At 35.2% G+C, this 17,610-nt stretch overlaps 1 protein-coding gene across 1 annotated transcript in view; it reads right to left on the bottom strand.

The window, feature by feature from the left end:
- Positions 1 to 17,610, bottom strand: part of LOC140448824 (uncharacterized) — a 228,545-nt gene that overhangs the window by 28,026 nt on the left and 182,909 nt on the right. The window contains 3 exon segments of the mRNA XM_072541943.1: positions 9,890 to 10,246; positions 11,379 to 11,718; positions 16,256 to 16,510. Of these exon segments, the coding sequence (XP_072398044.1) occupies positions 9,890 to 10,246; positions 11,379 to 11,718; positions 16,256 to 16,510 (952 nt within the window).

Below are 17,610 nucleotides of genomic sequence, written 5' to 3'. Positions count from 1 at the left end.
ACGAACCCTCAATCATAATAGGAGACCTAAACGCAAGATCCCCAAACTGGAACGACAGAGCCACGATCAGAAACTGAAGACTACTAAACACATACATAGAAAATAATGACAACCTTATGGCAATGGACCCCACAGACCCAACGCATTACCCAGGAAACGGACTTCCTACACACATAGACATTGTAGTAGCAAGAAACCTAGGACTACAAACAGAAATACAAAAACATTAAACGAAGGCACAACGGACCATAACCCCATCCTATTAGAACTAGGAACATGGGAAGAAGAAAGTACAATCAAAAGAGTTAAAAAAAAACAAAGTGGACAAACTTTAAAAGACTCGTGAGCACTGGAATGAACATAGTTCCAGTGATAGACAACCCACGAGAAATAAAAGACAGAGTCCTAGAGTTGTAAAACATCATCCAACAAGCACTCAGAAACAGCACTACAGAAGAGGAAGTAGATATGCACACGGGAAGATTTAAGGATATACCACAAGAAATAAAAGACTTAATAAGGAAAAAGTACAGGGCAAGGCAGACAGCAAGAAGGACAAGAAATCATTCAGATAAAAATAGAGCAAATAGGCTAAACAGAGAGGTCAAAAGAGCACTACAACAACACCGTAGTGAAAGCTGGGAAAACCACATAAGAGACATAAAGGAGCAAGGACCAAATATGCAAAATATTTGGAGGCTTCAGAGAATACTGAGAAACGACAGAAAGCAAATCTCTCCATTACATGGAGAAAACGGAATAGTCTACACCACAGAGAAAAAAGCAGAGGTAATGAGGAGTACTCTTGAAACAGAGTGTACATTAAATTACCACCCAGACGAGGACATCGACTTCATAGAAGAAGTCGAAAGATAAAGAGGAAGACCCGAAAACCCAAACGAAATTATCCCTCCTACATCACCGGAGGAGTTAAACGAGCTAATTAAAAATGGCTAGCCGAAAAAAGCACCTGGTCCCGATCAAATAACGAACTGGGCTCTAAAATACTTACCAGCGAGAGCCATAGTATATTTAACAAATATAATCAATGCGATGCTAAGATTCAAGAAATTCCCAAACAGATGGAAAGAGGCCCATGTCATATTGTTACCAAAGCCCGGAAAAAACAGCACATTCCCTCAAAACTACAAGCCAAATAAGCTTACTACCTGCAATCAGCAAGATTGTAGAGAGAATAATACTCAGCAGACTCCAAGCTGAAACAGACAGATTCGATATAATACCCGAAGCCCAATTCGGTTTTAGATCAGTGCGGATCGGAGTGCCACAGGGAGCGGTACTGTCACCTCTACTGTACACGATATACACAGCAGACATACCTAGAACACCAAGTCCACTACTAAGCCTCTATGCCGACGACACAGCGATAGCGACCAAACACAGAATTGTAGACATAGCGGTAAACAACTTACAAACAGCGCTAGACGACATAGAAGAATGGAGTTTAAAATGGAAAGTCGCTATAAACTCCGAAAAGACACTAGCTGTACTTTTCAAAAAGAGGCACCAACAACCAGAAAAACAGGTAACTGTGCAAGACAATCCCATCGAGTGGAAAAGTGAAGCAAAATACCTCGGAGTAACCATGGACTAAGGCTTAACGTTTAGCAAATATGTAGAAGCTACAGTACAAAAAGCTAACATGACAAGAGCATCAATAAGAGGCCTAGCAGAAAGAAAAAGCAAACTTAGACTGGAAACAAAAATAAGATTAACAAATAGTGTAATTCTTTCTATACTAACATATGCATCTCTCGCATGGGGACACATATGCAATACATCAAAAAAGAAAATACAAGCGGCACATAACAACAGCCTAAGAGAACAGTCAACGTACCAAGATACGTAGCAGAAAGATTCCTCTTTAGAGAACTACAACAAATCAGAGTGAATGACACAATGAAAGAAAAAGCTAGGACAAAGTTGGCGGAGATAAAGAACCATCCCAGCCACATATTGCGAGAGATAATGAGGTACGACGCTTTCCATAGATGGAAGCACAAAAGACCCAAACAACAAATAGTAGAATAAAATTATAATACTAGAGAGAAAATCAACAATCACACCAGAGGAAACAAAACACCAGAGAGAAAACACTTCAAAAAACAACAACAACGCACAATGAAGATAGTTCGTAGCTCATAACACTCGTGGACAATCGCAACGTACAGCCTGGACCCAGTTAATTTTAAGTAGATAATTTATTATATTATTATACAAAAAAAATCCAAAAAACAACAAAAAACGGCTTCGGCCACCAAAAAAATCAAAAAACTATTAACAAAAACCGGCGTAAGCCACAAAAAAAAAATATTAACAGAAACCATTAAAAATCCGAACATGTAGGGCCCAACCCCTTGAGCACCAAGTCGCCGAACTAAGCCTAGCTCAGAGCAGAGACTTGAGACCCAAGTAAGCAATTTTAGTTAGCGGATAAGCCACATTAAGATAACAGGAATATAGCGACAATGCGATGTCCTGAGTTTTGAATTCGGTTAGGAAACCATGTTGGTGTTCTATTACCCAGGAAATCCACATGAAGAGCATTTGGCTGATAGTTGTGCCCCTATTGCGCATCAGAGTGCTATAGAGGGGAAAGGAATTGTCTGGAGCATTGGAACGCGATGGAGTAACTTCTGTTTTTACTCGAGTTAATACACCTCGCTCTAATGAATTGTTACACCCGAACGTATTTCTTATGGGTGAGCATTTCTCACAGGCTGGGTTTAATTAAATTGCTTGCTTGCTTGCTGGAGTTTAAACACAACGAAATATTTTAAACGGGTTATAATAAAAACCGTTTGGGGAACATTGATAAACGGGATATAATTTTAAAATAGTACCTATGACAAACAGAACAATGGAACGACTACGGACAAATACGGGGTTTTAAAATTGAAAAGAAATTACTACTTTGGACCAAGTATCTGAATCGCAGTATTGTATGTAGTAATTGGTACAACAACCTCTATGATGGATGATCACACCGTTATCTATAATTTTGGTCTTACACAGAGGTTGGTTTGACATTGATATTTTAGATAGCCAGTAATGAAATATTAAATAGTTTCACAATTGTAAATATTGTATGTAATAAATATTTTCATGCGTGACCGTATCTGCATGTTTGTATGTATATGTGTGTACATATATATGTGCAGATACATAAGGCTGTTCTAATCCTTGACACGGCGCGCGGCGCGCGGTGCCTCCCAATGGATGATGGGGAACGTTCAATATAAAAATCAGAGAGGTTTGTCTAAATTGTCAATATGAATAAGTCAGATATATTAAATTATTAGAAGAATTTTTCACCAAGTAAAAAAAAAACAAAATTTGTTGAATTTATTAATGTTTGTATTTTGAGAACGATTTCCAAAGTAAAAATTAAAACATCAATAAACTTATTTTAAACTTAAATTGTGGCTTATTACCAATAAAAACAGTAATTGCTCTTTTAAATCGTCCTGCACATCGTCCAGATATCTGACTTTAGGTCGCCTCCTTCTTTGTCTTACGACAGGCCTATTTAGAATGGTTAGTTCAGCAGGATCAGTTTGATCCATCCGCATATGTGGCGGTTTTTTTTTTAAGATTTTGACGAAATCTGCATCACTAAAACGTCTATAGAGTTCGAAATTATATCGTCTTCTTCACAGACCTTGTTCGTTAACTTCGCCAAATATGGTCCTCAATACTTTTTTTTTCAAAAATTCGTAATAACTGTTTATCTTAAGAAGTTTACCAGACTAGGTTCAAAGAACTAGTCAGGCGTAAATAACACTGACGAGCTTTTGCATGCCGCAAAAGATAGACGTCTAGCCTTAAGATAATTTGACAATGCACTATAGGTGCACTATAAGAAGTTCATATTGAATCGTCATTGTCCCTGTTTTTAATCCGTAAGTGAGCACTGGACATATTATGGTTTTATAAAGTTTGCACTTAGTTGCGTTTGAGATATTTCTTGATCATAGTTGTTGAGGGCCTAGTCCAAAATAACAGCGGTTAGCCACGCATATTTTTTCTTATTTCTTTGGATTTGTTGTTTTTGCAGTTAACCACTGACCCTAATTACCACAATTCTTCCACCGTTTCTATAGTTTTGTGTTGCACCTCGTAAGTTATTTTGTTACATTCTTAATATAGCCAGCATATATTTAGTTTTCAACGTATTATTTTGAAGTTTGTATATCATTATATTCTTTTGAACTCCCATTTAAGATAGAAAATAATATTAACATGTTTAAATAAGATAGCTTCGAAACAACCATACATATTTTTAAATCTTAATTAAATATCTCGATCACTTTAAAATGATATTATCAATATTTTTGCAACATGCAATGATGAAAGAAATATTCTCCTGTTAGTCATTCCATAGTAAATCATAAAAAGGAAAAAATCATAAAAAGAAAAAAATCATAGGAAAAAATCATAAAAAGGTAAACTTATGGTATTTGCGTCGGTGTATTGCGTCGGTATTTGCGAGATGGAATTTTTGTCGCAAATTCATCAGCAGAACGCAGTAGGATCTGGTTACATTCATTAAAAGAGGAAATTAATAGAAAGGAAATATCACTATTGATAAGCCAATATATAACATATCAAAGATACATCATTTATATTGACAACATTGAGAGTAAACTAAATGTAAGACCAAATAATTACATGGTTTTTTTTTTCATAATTTATGATTAGATCACTAACAGGAGAATTTGACTGTCATCATTACATGTGGCTTTATTTTTAAAGACAAAGCAGGTATCGTTAAGTAAAGGTTGATTTCATGTAATCGAATGAACTATCTTCCGATAAGGATACATTTATGTAAACTACATTTAAATACACTTACTTTTGTTTAACACGTTCACACCTAACTTATTGATACTAGACGTTCCTCAGAAATGGATACGGGTTTTTAGGTAAAAGACAGGAATATTGGATTAAAACTCGGACACATGGATTAGTATACAGATATTTAAACACAATCGGGTTTAATTTTCGTAGCACCTTGTTTACAAACAACCTCAGTCATAATGTGCTGATTATTTTGACATCACGCTTATCTTTTGATTTAGTAACCAATACGGGCCCCTTACGTTTACATACAGCATCTCCTCTCTTTAGCTTCTTTTTTAACATGTCCTTAGGGTTTCCAGGAAGAAGAAGAACATCTTGGTTAAAGAACCTCAGAATCTGGTTCAATACAACATCTGAGCAGCTTTTCCGCGCTGCTGCAGATAAGATAAAGATTGCCATGATGATCGCCAACATTCGTAACGGATAGGCACATCAAGAAGAAGAAGGGTTTCCAGTTCTGTCTTCTCGTAGAGTTCCAACAACGTGTGTTTTTCCTTAAATAGGGTTTTTGCCAATTCTACGCTGTTGTAGAAATTATTCATACATAAAACATGACCTTTTTCGAAATACTCCTTCGTCAACTCTTTGACAATATTCGCCGTTTTCAAGGTACCTCTTCCGGTATATACAATAATATTTAATATATATCCATCGTGTATAGTGAGTTCGTATAGTTTAATCCCATACTTGTGACGTTTACTGACTATGTATTGTCGAAAGATGAGACGATCACGCCACAAGATCATGGCTTCATCAATGGAGAGCTTTCTATAAAGGTATAGACAATTTTTCATATTTTTTAGAACTGCGTCCAAGATAGTCCGAATCTTGTAAAGACGGTCCTGAGTATTAACATCAGTATGGTCTAGAAATCTATCGCGGGTCATAGTTTTCCCAAAAACAGGGTGGTAGTAAATACTTTCCCTGCTCCAGTGTTAGGCAAGAGAGGGAAATTAGTGAAGCTGTAAGCCAGTAAAGTGGTAGTCAGATGGTAGAGGTCAATTTTAAGCTAGTATGGGATTGCGTGTGTGCCCTAAATAAACTAAGAGACCGTAGCAAGGTTACGGTAGCCTGGGTACCGGGGTACGAGGGTCATAAGGGCAATAAAAAAGCAGATGAAATGGCCAAACAAGGCTCATCAATGCCATTCATTGGACCGGAACCCTTCTGCGGTGTTGCAAAATCAGTAACAACAACGGCAACAAGGAAGTGGGTAGCCCACAAATCTCTGGAATAATCGAGAAATTCACTAGGACAAAGACAGGTGAAACAGTTAATTACAGAACATTTGCCAAAATTTACGGCAGACCTAATAAGCAAAGACAGGAAAACGGTCAAAGCCATAGTAGGTCTTCCAACAGGGCACTGTAAGCTGAATAGGCACTTGAAGCTGATGGGATTATCAGATGATGACCTGTGCAGATTCTGTCACCTCGAAGAATAAACAGCAGAGCACATTTTATGTTAGTGTGACAGTCTGGCTAATGTACCGTTCTTTGCATTAGGAGAATAAAATCCCCCGGCAAATAGCTACATGGAAAATACAGTCTCGAAGCTACTAGACTTTATAAAAAGGGTCAGGCTAGAGAATGTTATCTACGACTAGAAGACCACAATAGATCTGAAAAGGTCGCAGTGGAATAGGCCAAAAGGTCACCTCTCTTAATCGAATCTAATCTAAGTGGTAGTCAGTCTATTACGAAAAACTCGAACTACCAGTATAGTGGTAGTCAGGTGCGAAAGTGTTAATTTTAGGCGATTATCAGATTATTTTTAATTGCTCCAATTAGATATGTCCCAAAAATCATGTATTTATAATTTCCTACCATTAAATTTTGATCAACTTTTAGAATAATTAGTTTGGTCAAACTGAATATTCAGCCATTTATTTATTAGTCAAATCCCCAAATTAAAATTTGAAATTAGGGAATTATCAGCAGTCCAATAATAATAGGTAAGTTTTATAACGTATTTTTGTAATAAGTAGTATACATTGATTTGTTTATTTTTGTTTAGACTTACATAAGAGCAACAAAAGGAATATTTCGTATTTATGCAAGAAGGAGTATCAAAGAGAAAATTTTAGTGAAAACGAGGACAAATGGATTCCACCCCAAACAATAAGCAATTTATCTGCTTTTTCGGATGTTGAAGACGTGGATGGTAAAGTAGATGGTTAAATAAAATTAAAGAAAAGTTCTTCGGAAGAAGATGATGAAACCGATGAAAATAACACTGCTGCGGATGATGCAAATGCTGCACTGTCGTATTGAATGGCTAAAGATGCGACTAAGTGGAAGAAAATACCAGGTGTTGACAGTCGCATTCAACAGCATAATATTGTCCACCAAAAACTCTGTCCTATTACAATAACTAAAGGTTTATCAGTAGTTGACACAAAAGCTGATGGTTTCTTTTAAAAATAGAATGAAGGGAATCCAAATAAACCCAGTAAAACGTTTTGACGTTTGAGTACTCAAAAATTGTATGCATAAATTGGTATCCTTATAACTATTAGTGAACAGCATGCAAATAATCAATACTTCAAAGTTTTATTGAAGACGGATTTGCATCCACTATATCGAGCTACAGTGGGAATCAACCGATTTCGGGAAATATACCGGTTTATTCACTTTGATAATGAGATAAGTAGAAGTAAGCGCATATTATTGGACAAGGTGGCAGCTATAAAGGATCTCTGCTGGTTGAATGCAAATAATGTCAAAGAAATATGTTCTAACTGTTTATTACGGTAGATGAGCAGCTCTTTTCTTTAGGAGGACGGCAATACCTACCGTTCAAACCAGCAAAGTACGCTATAAAAATTTGGTAGGTTTGTAATACACAAACTTCATATTTAATTACTATACAAATATATACCTATAAGAAAAGAGTCAGTAAGTTGTAAGGGATTTATGCATGCAGTTCAAAGACTATGCGGGCCATGGAGTTAGGGTGGCAAGCTGGACGAGCCATACAGTCTGTAGTCAACACCCCGAGGTATGAGCGGAAACACAAGGTGCATTAATACTCATACGCTTATAAAACGCACCTGGCGCATTATTAGCGCCTTCACAAATTACTCTTTTTCAACTTGTCTTGAGTGATATGTCTTTAATCTTTCCTATCAGCCTCTCTTGACTAACTCTTGTTTCTTTCGACCCCGAATGTCTACTAGGTTTCCGAGGTAGAGGGGTCACTATATTTCCTTATACCTCATACTCTTCAGTATGGCGAGTCATTCAGTGTGACGATTCCTTCACCGAGCGATTGCCGGTATAAGCAATCCCCCACTTACTGACCAACGATTTCGGGCGGATGAGTTAAAAAGTGGTACGGCACCCATTTGTCCTGAGATTGTGAAATCGGCCTCGGAGGCGGATGAACCAAAGATTTGATGAACGGCATAAGGATAGGGAAGCACAAATAGGGTTAACACTCCATTAAAGATCGACAGCGATACACCCTACTTAATCAATCATGGCAATGCCCAATACTTAAATCAATTAAGGAGTAAGTCCTCCGATCAGGTCTCCTGGGAGGACAGTTTTGAGTTTACCAAAAGATAATAAATTGAATCTCAGAAAGAATATCAAGATCTGCATATGGGATGTCAAAACTTTATACAAATCAGGAAAAATCCCCAATGCAATACAGGAGATGAAGAGAATGCATACTGAAATCATGAGAATATCAGAAATGAGATGGCTAGATTCTGGATAAATACAAATAGAAAATCACAAGGTATATTACTCGAGAAAAAGTGATGGAACACATGAATATGGAGTCGGAATAATCGTGTCACCCAAGTTTGCCAAATGCGTTACTAACTTTACACCAATACCAGAGAGAGTGATGTTACTATAAATAGAAGCCAATCCTATTAATATAAACATAATCCAAGTCTATGCTTCCACTACAGACAAAGAAAAGGAAGAAGCAATTGAGTTCTATCAGAACATCAACAGTATCATACAGAAAATTCCTCGACAGGAAGTTTTTATAATTATGGGTGATTTTAATGGCAAGACAAAGCTTATGATAATAAGCAAGAAAAGGATAACAAAAGGTCAACTCTACGTCAACCAATCGCCTTTAGAAAGAGTGACACACTACAACTACCTCGGCACCATAATAAATGAAGAATGGACAACCAGGAGATTAGAGCACACATCGGAAAAGCTAGATACACCTTCAATCGGATTGGGGCCTTCTTCAAAAGTCACAACCTCTTTGTTGTTTCTGCAATATAGGTTATAAATGACTGGACTGTAACCTTTTAAAGTTTTGTCTCTGTAGCTATGCATTAGTGTCAGTGTGTAGCAAAAAATGTCCTTCTTGGTAAATTATTTAATGAGATTTTTAAACATTACCATTTCGTCTGTTTTGTTTGTTGTTATCCAAATAGTAAATTTTCTTCTTGTTAAATCAAATTGATGTAGTTCTTAGCATATCATCTTTTTCCTTCCATAGTAGCATAGCATCATATGCATAGCATATAACAGAGATAATTTATAAAGTATCACGCGACATCTAAATTTGATTATGATAATGAATCAGAAACAAACAAAGCAAACAAGAAAAAGAAATAGCGTAATCATACACAAACTGTAAAACTTGATTCTGATATAGGCTACCTCTGAAGATGAAGAGGAACTGCCTAAAGATAGTCAAGAAAACTGCCATGGAGATTACCAAAGATAAAATAAAATTTACAATCCAATATCTACAATTTAACATAAAATCTGAGTGACAAGAAGTATAGGCTATTCCAAGCATTTTACTACTCGGTGATCTACCATCGGCTTCTAAGAGCCTACCCTGGATATTATTTTTGGTTTCTTATATTCTACCTTTTGATATTTAGAACAATAGATATATGATAAAGAACAAGTCAGAAAAAACAAGTAAAGAATTTAATTCCCATTAAAAATTCGCTGCTTAATAAAGTAAATTTGATGTAAGTAGTAGATACTAATTTATTTATTTAATTGTAAAAATTTACCTGAATCTTTCTCATCTTTAGATTTATCCTCTTTTTCTTCTTCTTCCTCGTCTTTACTATTTTCTTCATCCTTTGAATTATCATCACCTTCCGATTTATTTTCATCATCTTCCTTACTATCTTTGTCTTCTTTAGACTCACTTGCTTCATCAGAACCCTTTTCTTCTTCATTGGAACCTTTTTCTTCTTCTTCAGAACCTTTATCTTCTTCACTTTTCTCCTCATCGTTTGACTTAGATTTCTCTTCTTCTTCTTCCGAAGCTTTGCTATTTTCTTCTTCGTCTGATACTGTAGGTTTTTTGCGATGATTTCTTCTATTACTTTTTCTTGAACTAGTTTTACAGTACTTTGCTGTACCTGAAAATAAAATAAGCAAAGTTTAAAATTAATATTAATGTAATAAGAACTAAAACTGGTACGTTATTACTGAAAAATAAGAATTACTGCTGACGTGGAAGTAATTTCTTAGAAGCAATAGTTTTACTTTTAAGTCGACTATCCTTTAAGTTCCATTAAATTTGCCTTGCATAATAAGTTGCAATAATGAGTATTTTTGTCCTCTCATCACATGTCCTAAGAACTTACGTCTACTTTTTTTTATAGTCAATATTCTTTTTGCTTAATTTCCTTGCTTTATTTGCTTCATTTCTAGTTATTACTACGTTTCTTCTTCTTTAAGTGCCGTCTCCTGATCGGAGGTTGGGTATCATCATCAATATCTTTACTCTATCTACTGCTGCTTTGAAGAGTTCTATAGAACTGCATTTAAACCAGTCCCTTAAATTATTCAACCATGACACTCTCCTTCCTCCTATACTCCTTCCTCCTCTTATCTTTCCCTGTATTATCAGCCTTAGCAGTTCATATCGCTGTCCCCTCATTACGTGTAAGTTACAATATCTGAACTTTCTTATTTTATCGTGTTTATTATTTCGCATTCTTTGCCCATTTCTCGCAATACTTCCGTGTTAGTTTTCTGCTGTGCCCATGTTATTCTAAGCATCCTCCTGTAACACCACATTTCAAAGGACTGTAACTTATTTACGTGTTCTTGCTTTAATTCCAACTTTCAAGCCCATATTGCAGTATCGAAAACACGTAGCATCTCAGTGCTCGTACTCTCAGTTCTAATCTAAGGTCTTTGTTGCAGAGAATTGTTTTGATTTTTACCAACGCATTTCTTGCTATTTCTATCCTTGCTCTTATTTCGGTTGTTTGATCATTATTGTCTGAAATCCAGGTTCCTAAGTATTTGTATTTATCAACCCTTTCTATCGGTACATTTTCCAAATGTATGTTTGTTGGAATATTTGTTTTCTTTGTTATTATCATGTATTTGGTCTTTTTTATATTCATTTTTAGTCCATATTTTTCACAGAAACTGTTTTGTTTATCAGTAATTGGAGTTGTTCAGCAGAGCTTGCCATAATTACGGTGTCGAGTTCCTGAAATTAACTAAAAAGTGTTAGTGATACAAAATGTATATTACCTTGGCAGGTCTGATGTTGTACTAGTTGAACATAACAATTCTGCGATTTTCTGATATCTACATAACTCCTCATTCTTGTTTTCTTTCCGAGACCACAGGGTACTGAACAAGGTGTCCAATCTCCCCATTTAGTAGTAGCGCAGGCGTCCTCTCCCGAAGATTCTTCTTGTTCGTTAGAATCGCAAGGTTTTTCGTAAACACGTTGCCTAGTAAAATGTAGTTTGGCAATTGGATTCATGGGTGCACCGTCTTCATCGTAAAATGGTGATCGTGGATCATTGGGATTGTTAGGAGTTATTGGCATGATAAGTTTTCGTGAGAATCGTAGAGGATCAGAGGACTAAAAATAAAATTTTCTTATTTTATATAAAATAGTTATTACATCAAAATTAAAGTAATAAAACAAATTAAAAAGAAATCTAAAATAAATAATATAACAGAATAGTAAATTCTTAGCATTATTAGCGGTCTTTATGAAGAGGTATAACAATTATTTTTATTTTTTTTTTGCTTTCTGGAATAATAAATAAGTTAGCTGCTCTATATTAGAGAAAACGTGATATTCAATATTTTTTTATTATCCATAATTGAATTCGTATCTTACGGTTACGTATATAACTTAATTAAATTTCATTTCATTTCATTTCTATAGAAAATACAAATATAATGGGAACAGCACATAGCACATAGAATGTTGGTATATCTATCGCATTCAAAAAATCTAAAACCTTAGATATGCAGACGATAAAACTCTACTAGCAGCTCCAAAGAAGAAATTTCAAACCTGCTACAACTAGTGGACATCGAAAGCGATAAATGTGGTCTCACGATAAACAAACACAAACGAAAATTATGACAGTCGATTATTCAAACTCACTGCAAATAAACGGAGCCCTGGACCAATTTGAAATGGTTAAGTCTAAAACGTTATCTATCGATAATGAAATCTGATGATAGAAAAATAACTGTCGTCTTCGAGATGTGTTTCAGCAGAATGTTTTGGATCTTATGGATGAAACACATAACAAATCTCTCAAATAAACGGTAAAAGTCGCAGGGGCAGAGGTCACTTACCCACTTGATAAAGAGATCAAGTGCAAAAAGAGGCAATTCATTCTCTGAGTCCATGAAAGCAGCCCAGGATAGAAGCCGATGGATAGTTGTTCGTATGATAGGAAATCACGACAGATATAATATATTGTACCGGGGGTTTCCGTCAAACACTTCGATCACAAGTTTTGTTCGTGACCTGTTGTCTCCTAAACCCATTTCCACTTGACAATATTTACTTTTCAAATCTCATATTAAAAATAATTTCGCTCCGGTCACAGCATTCAAGGTGTCATTAATACCTGTCAATTGATAACGATCCTTAACCGTTACATCATGTAATCTCCTGTAATCCACACAGAATCTAGTAGAGCTGTTGCTCTTTTTTAACAAGACAGTTCTGGTCAAGTCAAGACAACTGGTCAAGTTTATAGACTTTGTGATGGTTTTATTACACCTTGTTTCTACATTTCCTTTAACATTGTCTCGACTTCTTCTCGTTTTGAAAACAAGACTCTTCTAGTAGCTTGTTTGATGAAAGCAGAATTTAAAGTGTTTAGTCAATGTTAGGTTACCTTCGTGTAATCGGTAGATGTCAAGGAGAACATCTTTAGAAGTTTGCAGCCATTTGTAAGGTTTGTCATGATTTTTGTCGAGATGTTCATTACTCTTCTGGTACAGGAGTTGAGCCATGAGAATTTTAAAGGCATCGGAAATTTTCCTTGTTGCGCAATAGACTTTCTGATACAAGTGATACCATCGAGAGTACCCAATAAAATTTCTTTCTTCAATAGAACATCGTAGTTGTTTAAATTCATTATTCGATTAAAAAACAGGTTGCCAAGCATTCTAACGAGATTCCTCGCTCTAACGAAAGGGTACCTTTAGTGAGTTGTTGGACAGCTGATGCGAAGATTTCTAGAATAGTATTCGGCACGTCTGGTTCTAATTTCACAACAACAGGTTCTATGATCTTAGATCAGGCTGATAGTAAAACATCTTATTCAACGCAGATGCGGCATATTGTTACACTACATTCTGATAACTACAACACGACTTCTTTATCTTTAATTTGAAGAATATTTACTTTTAAAATCTAAATTAACGTTTATGGTAAAGTAAGAAGTCTAGCCCAATACTGACATCATTTATGATATCAGCTACCAGCACATAATGATGGCAACTCCGCGTCGTTACAACCATGGATAGGAGCTATTGTCCCGGTTTCGGTTGTTCCAGTATAAAACAGATATCATCGTTGAATGGAGTATAGTGTGTGTGAGTTGCACCATTATCAATTGTTATTTAAGAATTTTTTTCATTAAGCTTATCAGAATTCGTGAGACTTTTCCCGTTGTGCTAAAGTTGCAAAACTTAGCTATTGCGGCATTGTACTCGTTTCCCTGTTCATTTTTCTAAGGCACCTTAGACTGACATTGATTTCTACGATGATCTAATTCTCTACAATTCCAACATCCAACATTCAAGAGTGGTTGAACGACTGTTGCAGCTCCTATTTTCTGCTTGATTAATTAAACCTTTAAATCTTGCTAGAACCTTACCAAATTTTTCATTATCGCCTAAACTTAACGAATAAGGTTGGTTGCCTTCTACTCTAATGCATAAACCAACATGTCTCCCCGTTTTATTTCTAGCCATTCGCATACCCTGCTGTATTTTAACATCGTGAAGTCTATTTACAAAATTGTGGACGGCCAGTTGTTATAGAAAATCATCTGGGGCAGTAGGATAGGATAGTCTAATAAGGAGTGCTATATTGGCTTTGAATTTTATAAGAGATTCACCGGATTTCTGTTCTCTGGACCTTAATCAAGTTTGATACACTTGATGCAAATATTTGTCACCATTTTCTATTCTAATTGCGACATCAAGCTGAAAAAGGTTTTTTGCTGTGCTTCAGAGGTGGTCTACAAAAACAGTCATATCTTCTCCTCGAAGGGAGAGGAGACTAGTCGTACCTACCATCAAATGTTAGTGGTTTGATTTTAGCTGAGGAGGAATGCGGTCCAATTCCCATATTTCTCTTTGTAGGTGCGATTTATTTTTATTTACAGCCTCTTGTATCTCTATGCACAGTTGCGTTGTGATCTCAGTAGAGGCTTCTTGTACTTCTGTACGCAGTTGTGTGTGCTGGTTTTACGCACTTCTGCACGAAGTTCTGAATTGGTTTCATGTATCTTCATCTCGAGCCTTGTCAATTTGACAAACATGTCTTATTTAAGACCACCTAGCTCTTCCGTGATTGTAGCTTGGTTTTCTTACGTGTGTGGTTTTCTATCGTAGTCATTAGACCTGCAGCATGGCTAGTAATGAAGGATCTTAAGAGGAAACACCTACTAGAACCTCTCCAGATTCCGTCGGCAAATCGTTTTGAACCCTGTCTGAGCTCGGCCACTTAGATGTCCAATTCTAACACCAATTTGTATCGTGGGCTTACGTTAAACTTTTTCATTAAAACTTTTTTAAAAATGTAAAAACACCAAATTATATAACTGACAAATAATAACTTATTAATTTTCCAACTACCTCGACCCGCAACTGTCACTCGGTTGTCATTCGTAACAATATAATGAGTGGCTTCTGCTTAATTTTTTATACACTCAGTTACTCAGGGCATTGATCGAATTAAGTGGTCTATATCATATTATGAAACTCTCATCCAGATTCTTCTTATGGCATGCCACAAGTCTTCTAAGTTTGCTGAAGGACGTGGCAAAAATATGAGGTCTTGTGTTATCCTGTTGAAAGATCGCATTTAAAATAGATTGTAGGTAGGGATGTAAACCGATTACAGTACTTCAACAATATATCGTCGAGCTGTTAAAGTACCGTTAATAAGATTGTGCTTTTCAAACATAATGCTTCTCATACCATAATGCTTGGTTGTCATGCTGTATGGCGTTTAACAGCTAAGTCTATATTTCGTCTCTTATCTCCAAAACGTTTCTGTCTTATGCATTTAGCAGAGCCACCCAAACAAAAAATAGATTTATCATTGAAGCAGAAAAATTTCATTGGTTATTTAAGTTTTGCCGAGCTCTGCACCATTCTAAGCGACGAGCCTTATGCTGTGGTATTAAAGGTATCATCAAAAGCGGACGGTAAGCTCTGTCCCATTCCAAGTAATTTTTTATTAACTGTTCTTTTTAAGACTACACTTCCTGAAGCTGCAACTAAATCATCTCTTACTTGATGGACACTATCCTGTCTATTTTTGAGAGCAAAAAGTCTAAGATGGCTAAAATCACGGTCTTGCTAAATTCTAGGACATCCAGACCCTCCACTACAATGATAAGTCTCATCATTGGACCACCTTGTCCAAACTCTCAACAGCGTTAATGGATTAGATTCAATTCTTCGTGAAATTTCCAGTAAACCAAACTAAAACCGGCCTCTTTCATGCTTACAATGTGTACAATTTTGAAGTCGCTTAAATGACGAAATTGCTGACGACTGCAAACTCTTGGCATTATAAATTTTTTGTGTGAGTCAAAAACAAATTTACAAATTAACTAAAGTAATATACAGAGAAATAAACTTTCTTATCTTTCTGGATTTGCGAAAAAAAAAAAGGAAAAACTCTTTAGTTAAAAAAAAGATAGCGAGGTAAAAACTTTATCGCATATATATATTTTTAGATAAGATTTACAAAGAACTACTATTAATCCAAATAAATAACCATATACAAAGTGTTGCATGTTTTTTGAATAATGAAATTTAATACTTCTCTTGTTATAGAACTTTTTTCTTACTAAACATAATTCTCTTTTATCCAATATCTTATGTTTAAAATGTTACTTTCTTACCATGTATCCTATACCATCATCGGTACCAGCATCCATAGGATAGAGGTTGTACGAGTAGGATTCGGCCCAAGTACAATCAGCTTGACACAGTTCGAAATTGGCGACTCCAACAAACCAATCGGGCGACGGAGTAATTTTGGACGCAAGGGAGACCATGTGGTTGTTGCTGTCAACTCGAAACACTGAATATGAAGATTCTGTTATGTTTGGATGTTGAAGACCTCTAGCTTTAATGATCGTTCGTATGTTAGTTCCCTAAAATTTTAAAAATGCCTTGTTAATAAATTAAATAAAAATATTTTGAAGGTATCTATAGGTGAAGCAGTCATCCCTCCTCATTGTCAAGTGCGAATGAGTTATGTAAATTTTAAATTTTTATCATAGATTTTATAGTTATATTTTTATTTAGACCACCAACTTTTTGGTATTGATTAAAATGATCACAAGGAGTTCAGGCGTCCAATCAATTGAAATGAGTTAAATAAAACAAATATAACAAAATATATTAAATACATTTTGAATATCATTGGTAGCGTGATTGACAATAGTAAGTAATTATATTATTGGAAACGAAATAAAAAATTATTATTGGAAACGAAAGTAAATATTAATACATAAAAATTATTTTAATGTTTATTATAATTAAAAAGTTATTTTGATTTTAGTATTAAATAATTATGGTTACAATTTTAACTGTATAATATTAATTTTTTTTATAAATGTTGTTTAATTTTAAAATTTATTAGTTTATTGAATTTAGTTCAGCTTTAAATAAAAATTAGAAAAAATATTAATAAGAAAATTAAAATATTGAAAAAAATATTTATCTATGATAATAAATAACTTAAATTTTCATGTAACTTCTATTATAAACGAAAGACATCTCACAGATATACATTTGGCATTTGTGAATGGCAACAAGAATCATAGACTTCACCAAAACAAAAGAGCTCCTGCAGGGTTGTTCCACATCTTAAACCCTATTCAAAATATACTTAGAGAAAGCCTTGACTACATGGAAAAGAAAATGCGAAGGCATATATACGTTAAGCTTTGCAGACAATCAAGTAGTAATTGCATAAGACCAAGACGACCTCAGCTACATGATGAAGAAACTACAAGAAGAATATACCAAGGCTGGACTAGATATTAACCTCGCGAAAACAAAGTACCTATCTACAAGTGAAGAAGACATAGAAGATCTACAGATTGATGACAACGTAACAATCAAAGGAAAGGATAAATTTAAATACTTGGGGTTTATAATCACGAGAAAAGTAACAACAGAGGAAGAAATTACACAAATATTAGGACAAACAAGAACAGCAATCAGACAACTAAACTCAGTATGGTAG

The sequence above is a fragment of the Diabrotica undecimpunctata genome, chromosome 8 (genome assembly GCF_040954645.1).
Source record: "Diabrotica undecimpunctata isolate CICGRU chromosome 8, icDiaUnde3, whole genome shotgun sequence".
NCBI lineage: Eukaryota > Metazoa > Arthropoda > Insecta > Coleoptera > Chrysomelidae > Diabrotica > Diabrotica undecimpunctata.
This window is presented reverse-complemented; position numbering and strand designations above follow the sequence as displayed.